This window comes from Palaemon carinicauda, chromosome 13 (assembly GCF_036898095.1).
Source record: "Palaemon carinicauda isolate YSFRI2023 chromosome 13, ASM3689809v2, whole genome shotgun sequence".
Lineage (NCBI taxonomy): Eukaryota > Metazoa > Arthropoda > Malacostraca > Decapoda > Palaemonidae > Palaemon > Palaemon carinicauda.
In genome coordinates this window covers 50,745,777-50,758,266 of record NC_090737.1, presented here as the reverse complement: position 1 = coordinate 50,758,266, position 12,490 = coordinate 50,745,777, and the positions used below count along the sequence as shown (strand labels likewise).

The following is a 12,490-nucleotide window of genomic DNA, read 5'->3' as shown; positions in this document are numbered from 1 at the left end:
CCTTTGAGCTATAAACTGGATTGTATCCAGGGGTACTCTTCCTTTCCCCGTATTCCCCACTTCCCTATTCTTATTATTGTTGTTGTTGTGCAATTGGAGTAAAAGCAGACCAAATGTATTTCTCAAAAGTAAATTTGCAATCAGTAACCACACCTAAAATTTTAAATAACTCATATATAGTTCAAGAAACATTATCAATGTAGAAATCTGGATGTTGAGGAGCCAATGTCTTCTACCTACTTACACTTATACTATGCATTTTGTTAGTGTTCAACTTCATGCCGTATAATTTGCACCATGAACTAACTTTGGTAAGATCTATATTAAGGGATTCAGTTTGTTTTCTATGCCAAACGACATATCATGTGTATACAGTATGAAAAGTAATGGACCAAAAACACTAACCTGAGATACACCAGATATCACATTCCTACACCCACTATCGTGCCTATCTTTGTGATCTATTACTTACTGTAGATTCGATAATGATGCTAAGAAAACATCCCCTTTTTCCCAACTGATTGAGTTTGAAGACAAAGAGCTCATGATTACTGTAGTAGGAGTAGTAGGCTGGCCAGGGCACCAGCCACCCGTTGAGATACTAATGCTAAAGAGTTATGGGGTCTTTTGAATGGCCGACAGTACTACATAAGATCCTTCTCTCTGGTTACGGTTGATTTTCCCTTTACCTACACACACACACACACACACCGAATAGTCTGGCCTATTTACATATTCTCTTCTGTCCTCATATGCCAGACAACACTGAGATTACCAAACAAATCTTCTTCACCCAAGGGGTTACTACACTGTAATTGTTCAGTGGCCTCTTTCCTTTTGGTAAAGGTAGAGGAGACTCTTTATCTATGGTAAGCAGCTCTTCTAGGAGAAGGACACTCCAAAATCAAACCATTGTTCTCTAGTCTTGGTTAGTGTCATAGCGTCTGTACCATAGTCTTTCACTGTTTTCGATTAGGGTTCTCTTGCTTGATGGTACACTCGGGCACACTGCTATCTTATTTCTCTTCCTCTTGTCTTATAAAGATTTTATAGTTTATATAGGAGATATTGGTCTTAGTTTTGTTGCTCTTTGTGAAATATTTTCTTGTTCTTTTTCCTTTCCTCACTGGGCTATTTTCCATGTTGGAGCCCCTGGCATCCTGCTTTTCCAACTATTGTTGTAGCTTAGCAAGTAATAATAATAATAATAATAATAATAATAATAATAATAATAATAATAATAATAACAACACTGTCAAAGGCAACACTAAAATCAAGGCCAATCATAAAAAATTCATGATCAAAATCAAAAGATTTCTGTACAGCACTGTAGATTGTAGGAAGGGAATCACATGCTCAAAATCAATTGGGACCACGGACTACGTCCATCGCCTGGAAAATCCTGCAACACCTTCGGTCACGGGGCCACTCTTAGTAAAATTCTCATTGCGGTCCCAGTAGAGTTTCGCCACCATGTCGATCTTACATATCGGAGACTAGGGATGGATCTTTCACCAAGAAGTAACTAGACACTGTGAAGACTACTTCAACAATCTGGACTGCGACTGTGATTGTTGTATATCATACCAACAGCGACGTGCCTGGATGCTCAACACCATCGCCCGTTACACCACCAACGTAGTTGATCAAACCCTGTTTTATCCCCATATCAGGTGCCGCTGCAAGGGACAAAGATGTCTATATCAAGCTTATTAAATACCTCAGATTCGCGAAATCGAAATCAACTACCAGGGAAGGGACTACCCCGCTCCCAAGAGAAGGAAGAGTCCTGAACGTCCTTCACCAGTGCCAGTACTAGCCCCACCATCGCCACTTGTGACTCCAAGGACTGAGAGCACAGACTGGTCCTTGTCCGACTCTACAACTCCTCAGCAGTCGTTTGCAACAGCAGTCAACCCTTCAACAGCCATGCCTAAGTCCTCCAATGCCATGGAGACCGAACAGGGGGCCCACTACACGGACTGCAATTGCACAGATTACCTTACGACACTCCTGCAAGAAGCTTCTTCTATTGCAGGGAACATCTCAGCAACGCAGCCAAAGAAACCTCTGTCTAAGTTTCGGCTTTCACATATGGACAGCGAACTTTCCTACGCCTCCATTGCTGCCATGGCTAATAAGCCACGCATGCAACTCACTGCCAGACCCAACAGGATTCCTTCAAGAAGACCCAACTTTAACACTGCTGGATCCTGCTTTTATCAGGAAGAAAGCTGTCATTACCAGGTATCCTGTCACGACGCCTATCACCATTGCAACGTCGTGCAGCAATATTGACTGTGCTGTTTGCTGCATGACCAAAGACAACGTTCCAGTTCGACGCCTCAATGCTACCTTCATCGGTCCAGTTCCCTCCAAACTGCATCTAGGAGTCTGGGGAACTTTCCCCATAGAACAATATACTCCTGAGCCCCTTCGATGTTATAGATGCCAACGTTTTGGCCACCACAAGGAAGAATGCAGAGGCCCCATCATCTGCAAGTCTGCAGCCAGCAACACTGCAGAGAAGTGTGCATATAAGCCCACAAAGAAGGACGACACACCACATCAAAGTGCCCTAACTGTTCCAGGCCACACCATGCTTCGAATAAGCGCTTCCCAGAACGTCTCAAGAGGATTGCAGCTATGAAGAATACATTCTCTTCAAACCAAAAGAAACCAGCTCCAATCCAAGCTATGAAGAGTACATCCTCTTCAAACCAAAAGAAACCATCTCCAATCCAACCACCTAAAAACCAGCAACCTCCTCGCCAGAGAAGACAGCGCCAGCCAGCCACTGCTCCTGTGCCTGCACCTACAACAGCTCCTCATAAGGACCAGCAACGACCTGCAACTGCTCCTCATAAGGAACAACAACGACCTGCAACTGCTCCTCATAAGGACCAGCAACGACCTGCAACTGCTCCTCATAAAGACCAGCAACGATCTGCAACTGTTCCTCTTAAGGATCAACAACGACCTGCAACTGCTCCGCATAAGGACCAGGAACGACCTTCATCCTCTATCCCATCCCAAACCTTGGCTCAAGAAATTGAGTCTCTCACCTTACAAGACCTCATACCCATTACTTTCTAGATCCTTACCAGAGTCCTTTCCTTATCCTCGACCCCCACCTTCCTGCAGTCCTGCAACAATTCCACGTTCCTGCCACAGAGCAGGGATAAGCCTCTTTGCTTAAACCTACTCCTATTCTCTCCGACTGCAGAAACTTCTCTCCTCTCCCAGTCTTTTCTACTTACTGAGACTTACTGCTATCAACACTTTTTTTCTCTAACAAAAACCTTTCATTTCGTGGACTTAAAAAGGAGTCTCCTTTCTCAGGTACTTCCCCCCCTTTCAAATCCTTGTCAAATCCCTCCCTTATTCACCCATCCCTTATCATTTTCCTGTTCCAGTACCCTTTTAAATCCAACCTTTCCTTTTAATATACCAATCTTTGGCTCTTTCTGGAGTTATCCTATTTCCAGATTGTGATCCTCCTACGGGCTGTCCAGCGACAAGAGTCCGTGTCATGCTACAGGCATGGCAATCTTGACCGAACCGAATCGATCACATGCTCCAAGGACTTTAGGAAAGCTAAATTGCAAACTTAGGAACAGAGGATTACCTTCAGTAAACCTATTTACATGTTTGCCAAAATAATATGGGAATCATGAAAAGACAGTAATTCAGCTGGACTTGAGCTACCGCAAGCACATTTACCTAATGGAGTAATATTACCAATTCACCAACAAGTACAAAAGGAACCCCTTAATGCTATCTTGTGGATAATAACAGACATATTGGAAGCTAGGAAATCAACAGTCTTTATATAAAAAATCAAGGAAAAATGACATTTAGGTATACACCTCCATAACAATCAAGGTCCATCCAGAGTGTTTTAATTTCACAGGAACAAACTCTATACTAGCTTTACGGTCTCGTGAAATTAAAACACTGAAATTAGAAGGACACTAGCTTGTGTCAACTGTATAGTAGTGACAGTTAGATTGATTTTGGGGATGAATTATTCATGCTGTAATCTATTTTACTGTATTTGTCACAAGTGGTCATTGCATATGGCCTCAGTAGATTAACCTTCAATATTTTGTCAAGAATTGAAAATAAGGATTCTATTTTTTGTTGATTGTATGTTTTTAGTGGATAAGAGTAAATGCCATGATAACTACAGAGAGACTGCCTGTATGATATGATTCATGCTAAAATGTTGTACTATATATTTTAGTGTCATACTGTTTCCAATTGTCCTGACTTACATTTGGAGGCTACCATTCAATTTAGGACAATCAACTTATTCCTGGCTAGCCTATCTATAATAAACCAAACCTTAGCATAGGCTAATACATGTACATCATAGGCATAGGCTAATACTCTAAGCCTACACTTAGTGTTAAACTGGACTCTTGCTGTGAAGAAGGACGGATCTTCATGTGAAGTGGAGGTTGAGGGAAAGGCTGGTTCACGGGGTCTTTCTATTCTTACTTCTACAAGTGCTAGTACATGACAGGTACTCCAAACTGGTACCCTGTAATACAAAGTCTTCATTTAGGACAATGATCCTATGTCAAATAACATGCAATTCGTAGCCTAGGCTATACTGTACTCTTACCTAACCTACTGGTTACGCTGCACAGTTAGACTGGCAACTCAAGAATAAACACTTTCACAAATCTGGGAATAGTATTGCACATCTTAACTTACGGTTGAGGCACAATTTCAACCACATTCAAGCGCAGCATGAAGCAGTTTGAATACTGAAAAAAATATTGAAAACCTTATTCGATAATTATGTTATTACATTTAAAAAAGATGACCACAATAGACAATATTAAGTGTTATTAAAAACATAAATTATAACTAAAACAAGTACATACCTTTTACAAGGGAGAAAATGAAAATTTCACATAATAATAAGGGGAGCAACACCGTTTCCCCTCTACACTGATTGCTGTCGACTTGAAAAGTGCGCTCTGAGCTTACCTCGCACAGCTACGCCCGAGGCTCACACAACTACGCCTTTGTTTACCTTGTGCACTCAATCACAAACTCTCGACCACACACACAACTAGGCCTACTCCTTTGTTACGCCTCTCTACACCTCTTCATATGCACAATCGATCCTACACCATCTCAACCACTTGTGGCTAACATAACATTTTGATGAGATGAAAACAAATTCGTTTATAAGTCCAATAATCGCCAAGGGAATTACCATTCACTCAAATGAAGCATTTCTGTCATTACATCACTTTACCCCTACGGAAATTGGTTTTCATTTATCAAGGACTATCAACTATCTATGAAAATCTAGGGTAGATAACAGATCTAATAACAAGTTTTATAAGCCATGAATAGTAGCCATCTCTCAGCTGGATATAGGCTGCAACATTTAATCTTCATGATCTGCTGACAGACATACATAGCAAGTTGTGGAATGCCAACCTTAATTCGCATTTCTATCTAACCATCCTAATTACCTTACCAAGTTAAACATCTATGTAAGAGTGATCTTAAATTCAATTAAGACCCAGTCACTCCTCATTAAGGGTATAATCACTTAGGATTATTTTCCTTAGAAACAACCTCTTCATGTCATGCAGTCTCCTGCACTCAATAACCCTAAGTAGGAGCAAAATTCCTTTGAAGATAATAGGCCTATACCTCTTAAAGCATCCTAATGAATAACTTACACATCAGTCACACAACTTGAACAACTCCACCACAGTTTGTAAAGCTTTTGGATGGGGTTACTTTTGATGTACAAACTCAACCAAGTACAATTTCAAGGTAACAAAGTGTTATTATCATATCCATAATCTAAGAACATAACCCATAAGGACACTTGAAGATTATCATAATTGTTATATGCATGAACATTTCTAAGGCACAGAATAAAATAAGTTTTCATATAAAAGTACAAAAATACAAAATACAATATAAGAATATAATGATCTCAAATTTCCTCAATTAATCTAGAAGGAGGAACAATATTTCTAGCACCTCTGGTTTGTACTCTTTCGTTCACATCAGGATTGATAATATCCATTTCCTGCATTTTCACTAACACTGTTCTTGTCCTACAAAAGGTTTTACTTTGTCAGCAGCACGTTCAATAATGTTTTGGTCAAACAAGTTTTTTAACTCATATTTAGCACCATCCCTAAACACCTTGGTTACTACATAAGGACCAGACAATCTTGGGTTTAATTTCTTACTTGTGCTATCACATTTTCATTTTTAACCCATACAAGACAGTTTTCATCCACTTTCTCATTCTTCCTCTTTTGATTGGCTATTGCGTGATACTTAGTGGCCATCTTTCTATGAGTTTCCTGAATTATTATATGAGCTTTTGCAATAGCAGTCTCTTCTACACCATCATTTATTGTGGGTAACACACTAGTAACTTGACTAGGTACCCTGCGAGAGAAAAACACATAATGAGGTTGTTGTGGAAATTCTTTCCACGCTTTATTTTAATCACCCCTGTTATTCCATTTTTTATTTTTTGTTTGTTATTTTCTGGGTTTTATGCATCTGGTTTTTTTTTTGTTTCCTTTGTCACCTTCATTATTATACCCTTAAATATTCATTGCTGCTAACATGTCCATCATTCCCCTGTAATGCTTTACCTTTCATCACCTCATTCCTCTGTAGATGATTTTATCTCATTTCGTGAGCTCACAGTTCATTGCTTGACTATGCAACCGACCGTCGACAACTTTTAAAAAAAACAGCGCTTGGTTGCGTTCTGTTCCAAATGCTCTTGAAGCTTTGTATGTTTAACCACAATTGGTTTGTATTTAAGTAACTCTTTAATTTACATAACTCATTGATCTTAGCTCATTGCTATTTACAACTCAGTACCTATTTATAAGTCTGTTTAGCTAGGATTGTTTTCTTTGTTATTGAACATCACTAAACGCCACTTAATTTTTTTGTATGTATATTAATTTTTATAAGCCAGACAGTAGGATTTCTTTACAATTACTTTCCCCTAAAGTTTCAAGAATGATCCTTGTATTTATAAAAAGCACCTTCAGCGAACCACGTACTCATGGAAATTTGAAGAAGAACTCGACCTGCTTGAACCAGCTCAGCAGCGGCAGGGAGAAGCGTGCGAGCGGCCCACTTAAAAACCAGGAAGCGTGGAAGGTGGACGTACGCATAGCCTCTTCATCTGAGACGCTGTTTTAACATAGGCCTCGGTTCAAATACCTACCTGGTGGTCAACCATTTACTAACCAACAGTATGCCTTACTTTGTGCCATTATTTAGAAGATAAAATTACGAAGACAAAACACAACAGTGCAGAACTGAAGATGCACCGTGTTCTTAACAGTTTACAAGATGCCTCCACTACGTCTACAATCTACTCTCAAGAGCGTGAGTACTAATTAACGGTGCTCAACCTTGACCAAGGAACTGTCCCCCCTTTTTTCTAGCCTTTATTTGACGATGTGCACATTTAGCTAGGAAGTCATGTTCAAACTGTCTGGTTTAATCATTTGTGGCATGTCCAATAACATAAGTTGTGTTCCCGTTCCCCTCTATCAAGTTTGAAATTTTATTGCCCGAGAGGAATGTGTTCAAAGTAGTGAGTAGAACTTTTGGTATTATTTCAGTCACCATTTTTACTTTCATTGGTTGATTAGTCATTTGATTATTGATTTACGATTTAATTGATTTTACCATTTTCTTGGCATTTTTCATTTTTCATATGCCATGCGTGTTATGTATTATTGTAACAATGTACTATATTATTTCAAGTGTTTCAGGTATTGCACAACATTGCATCATATTGCATGAATAAGACATGTTATGCTTTGATCATAAGAGTAATGATTTGTTTTGGTATTAGGATTCAAACAATTGTTGGTTACCTCAGATAAGATAGGATTCTTTATGATTTATGCTGGAGTAGGATTTAAGTCTTTTCGGAGCGATGCTCTTTTGTTTAGCAATGTTTTGGTTTGTGAGATTTGTGTAAGACGCTCCATATACACTTGAGAGTCAGCTGTCACAAAGTGAAGTTCATAATGTAGTCTTTTATACATTAAAGACGTATTTTATTAATACCAACGTATTATTATCCATCTAGCAAATATCAACGAAGATGGGATCAGCTGAGAAATAATTACTAATGATTATACATCTCTGTTCCAGGTAATTATTATGGTTAATAGAACTTCCTACCTAAACATACCTACATCATATTTTGGCGACCGACGTTTGAGGACGACGGACAAGCAGGGAGAAGCAAGCAGGGAGAAGCATTGGAGCCTATGTACAAAGACGGCCAGCACAAGAGAAGGTCTTCTTACATTGGAAATCAAGAGTAAAATCGCCCAATGAAGATTTTACCAGCAGCAGAATAGGAATTTCATCAAATACACAAAAGGGTGAAATTTTAAGTTGGGTAGGTAGGAAGTATACTTGTGACTGCAACTTAACCTACCACAAGGTAAGCAAACAAAATGCCTTTTAACATCGAAGCACCTCAAGCTTTCAGCGTCACCGCTGAGCCTAATTCTGTTGCAACACGATGGCAACAGTGGTGTGAGGAATTTAAGATTTATTTAGAAGCATTAGGGAACATGAAGGATGCACAAAAGAAGGCATTATTACTTCATACAGCAGGTAGGGAAGTTCGGGAAGTGTTTAAGACTTTGCAGCCTACAGATGACACAAGTGAAGCTGCAATTAAGGCTCTTACCACATATTTTGCTCCTCAAGTCAATAAATTTTTTGAAAGATACCAGTTTTCAGCGCAAGCTTATCAGAAAGAAAATGAAAGTTTAGATGCATTTGTGACTAGACTAAAGAATTTAGCTGTTTCATGTGAATTTCTAGAGTTAGAGAATGTTATCATAGATCAAGTAATTGCACATTGCACATCAGAAGAGCTAAGAAATAAATTATTGCAAGATAAAGATTTAACATTAGAAAAGGTATTGATAACAGGCAGAGCTTTAGAAACATCAAATAGGCAAAGTCACATAATAGGTAGTTCTACAAGCAATAGAATGGAAAATTCTAAAATTAATACAGTAGGTTCTAAGTGGAAAACCAATGAGAATCAGAGAAGGAATATGACAAAGCCTAGTCATAGAAAAGTGCCTAACACTAATGTTCATAAATATCAGAATCAGGGTTATTCACAGAAACAACAGGAAAAACCCAAGTGTTTTAGGTGTGGTAAAACTGATCATCTTGCATACGAAGCAAAGAAATGCCCTGCTACTGGACAGACATGCCAGAATTGCAGAAAGCTAGGTCATTTTGCAACTGCTTGTAGATTTCCTAAACAGTACGCAAAGAAAATAAATGCTACAGTTGATACTATGGGTCAAGAGAATAATGAGGAAAATGTTCATGATAATCAGGTTAGTTCAGAAACTGATTTTGCGTTTCACATAAATTCAGTCAATAAAGGTGCAAAGAAACATATCATAGTAGAAGTAATCATAAATGGTAAACCAATTTTGATGAAAGTTGACACAGCAGCCGATGTATCAATTATGTCTGAGAAAATGGCTAAAGGCATTCCTAATTTGTTATTAGAAGGTACAAATAGAGTTTTGAAAAGTTATAATGGTTTTGATATTCAGGTAATAGGTGCTTCGAACGTAGAAGTACAGTACAAAGAACAGAAATTAGAGAGAATGCCATTAACAGTAGTAAAAGGTAATGGACAAACTTTGCTAGGTTTAGATTGGCTACAGTATTTGAAGTTAGATTGGCCTAGTATTTTGAAGGTTGCAGGTAGACAAGATGAAAACAAAAATGAAATGTCTATGAATGATACTGTATCCTATCAGAGTTTCAAGACGTATTTGAAGATAAAATAGGTACAGTAAAGAACGCAAAGGCAATTTTAGTTTTGAAACCTGACAGTTCTCCTAGATTTTTTGCTCCGAGACCAGTACCATATGCATTGAAAAGTGCAGTTGAAACAGAAATCAAGAGATTAGAAAGTGAAGGTTCTTGGGAAAAGGTCACATATTCAGATTGGGCTACACCATTAGTTCCTATTGTGAAGGAAAGTGGACAGGTTAGGTTGTGTGGAGATTACAAAGTAACGTTAAATCCACAACTGCAAGTAGCTCAACATCCCTTACCAAATCCGAAAGACATGTTTGCAACTATGTCAGGATGCAGTGTTTTTTCTAAATTAGATTTAAGACAAGCATTTCAACAGCTTCCCATGGATGAAACTTCACAAGAATTATGTACAGTAAATACATCCTTAGGTTTGTTTAGGCCAAAGAGATTACCTTATGGAGTTGCAAGTAGTCCAGCTATATGCAACAAACTATGGATAAGATTTTTTCAGGAATGCAAGGAGTATTCATTTTTATAGATGATATTTTAATTGCGGGTAAAGACACAAGAGAACATAGAGAGAGATTGCGAACAGTTCTGAAGAAGTTGAAGGAACATAATATTAGAGTAAATAAGAACAAATGTATTTTAGAAGTTGATTCAGTGGAATACTTAGGTTTTGTAATAAATGGCAAGGGTATTCACAAAACTAAAGAGAAGATTAAAGCTGTACAATCAACAAAAGTGCCAGAAAATGTTAAGGAATTACAATCATTTCTAGGTTTAGTAACATTTTATGGGAATTTCATTCAGAATTTGTCTACAATTGCACATCCATTGTATAATCTGTTGAATAAGGGTGTAGAATGGAAGTGGACAAAAGAGTGTCAGGAATCTTTTGAAAGAATCAAGCAGGAAATAACATCACCTACATTCTTAGTACATTATCGAATGGATTTACCAGTTAAATTAGTTTGTGATGCATCAAACATAGGTCTAGGTGCAGTATTATCTCATGTAATGCCAGATGGAACAGAAAAACCAATTGCATTCACTTCTAGAGTATTGAACAAGGCAGAAAGGAATTACTCTCAAATAGAAAAGGAAGGTTTAGCATTAGTTTATGGAGTTAAAAAATTCCATATGTATCTTTATGGTAGGAAAAAGTTCACACTTGTTACAGATCATAAACCTTTATTAGCAATATTGGGTCCAAAAGCAAGTTTACCTACGTTGGTAGCTGCAAGACTACAACGTTGGGCAGTTACGTTAGCAGCGTACCACTATGATATAGAATACCGTCCAACATCAAATATGGGTAATGCAGATGCTTTATCCAGATTACCCGTAGACAAAGCTCCAGAAGAGTATGATGACAGTGTTTTATTAATTTCAGTATGTAATGTACCAATAACTGCAAAAGATGTAGCACACAGTACCAAGCAAGACCCAGTACTTAGTAAGGTTTTGGAGAGTTTAATGACAGGTAGGGACTTATGTGGAAAGGAGGAAAATTGTAAACCGTATAAGGATATATGGTATGAACTGAGTGTGACACAAGGAATAGTGATGAGAGGTTCCAGGGTAGTTATTCCTAATTCACTGAGAAATAAGGTTTTGTCTGAAATACATGCTGATCACCAAGGTATTGTAAGATCAAAGTCAATTGCGAGAACTTTTGTATGGTGGCCAGGTGTAGATAAAGATGTGGAATGTTATATAAAGAATTGTATGAATTGTGTTATGCAACAAAACAATCCTCAATTTGCTAGAATGCACCCGTGGGAGTTGCCCAGGTATCCATGGCAAAGAGTGCATATAGATTTTGCAGGTCCTTTTTTGAATTATTTGTTTTTGATAGTAGTAGATGCTTACAGTAAGTGGCCAGAAATTATCCCAATGAAGACGACAACGTCTTACGCCACAATAAAAGAGTTAATGCAAATTTTTTCAACGCATGGTATTCCAGAAAGAATTGTTACAGATAATGGTCCACAATTTACTTCACAAGAGTTTAAAGAATTTTGTAATGTCAATGGTATTAAGCATACATTTTCAGCTACATATCATCCATCTACTAATGGAGAGGCTGAAAGATTTGTCCAAACATTTAAGCACAATATGAAGTGTAGAAGAGCAAATTCAAGTAATATATTTTTGCATGTGTCAAAATTTTTATTGTCTTATAGAACAACGCCGCACAGCACAACAGGCGTGGCACCCTCAAATTTGTTAATGGGAAGGAGGATAAGGTGTAAGTTAGATTTGTTGTATCCAAGTTTGCAAAGTGATTTAGAAGATAAAGGGTATAAACAAATAGCAAAGCTTCCTAATGTAAGACATTTTTTACCTTTGTCTGATGTCATGGTAAGATCGTACAACACTCCAGAGAAGTGGGTACCAGGAGAGATTGTAAGAGAGATAGGAAATTTACATTATGATGTTCGTGTTGGTGATAATGTTGTAAAACGTCATGTTGATCAATTACAGCCGTTAAACAGAAAGACAGTAGAGCATGTGAATGTTAGAGATGAGAAACTTAAAGAAGTTGTTAGATCAAATGAGTCAAGTATTAACCAAGATAGTCCAACATCCAATGTAGATTCAGAACCAATCCATGTACCAGTACAAGATGAGGTTAAAG

The 12,490-nt window shown here is 38.0% G+C and overlaps 1 protein-coding gene across 1 annotated transcript; it reads left to right on the top strand.

The window, feature by feature from the left end:
- Positions 1-2,646: 2,646 nt before the first annotated feature.
- LOC137651559 (uncharacterized) lies at positions 2,647-3,096 on the top strand. Its single transcript, XM_068384786.1, has one exon. The coding sequence runs from the start codon at positions 2,647-2,649 to the stop codon at positions 3,094-3,096; it is 450 nt and encodes a 149-aa protein (XP_068240887.1).
- The last annotated feature ends 9,394 nt before the right edge of the window (positions 3,097-12,490 follow it).

What these genes read in the sequence shown, in the direction of transcription:
- LOC137651559 (XM_068384786.1), top strand. Translation starts at nt 2,647, where the DNA reads ATGAAGAATACATTCTCTTCAAACCAAAAGAAACCAGCTCCAATCCAA.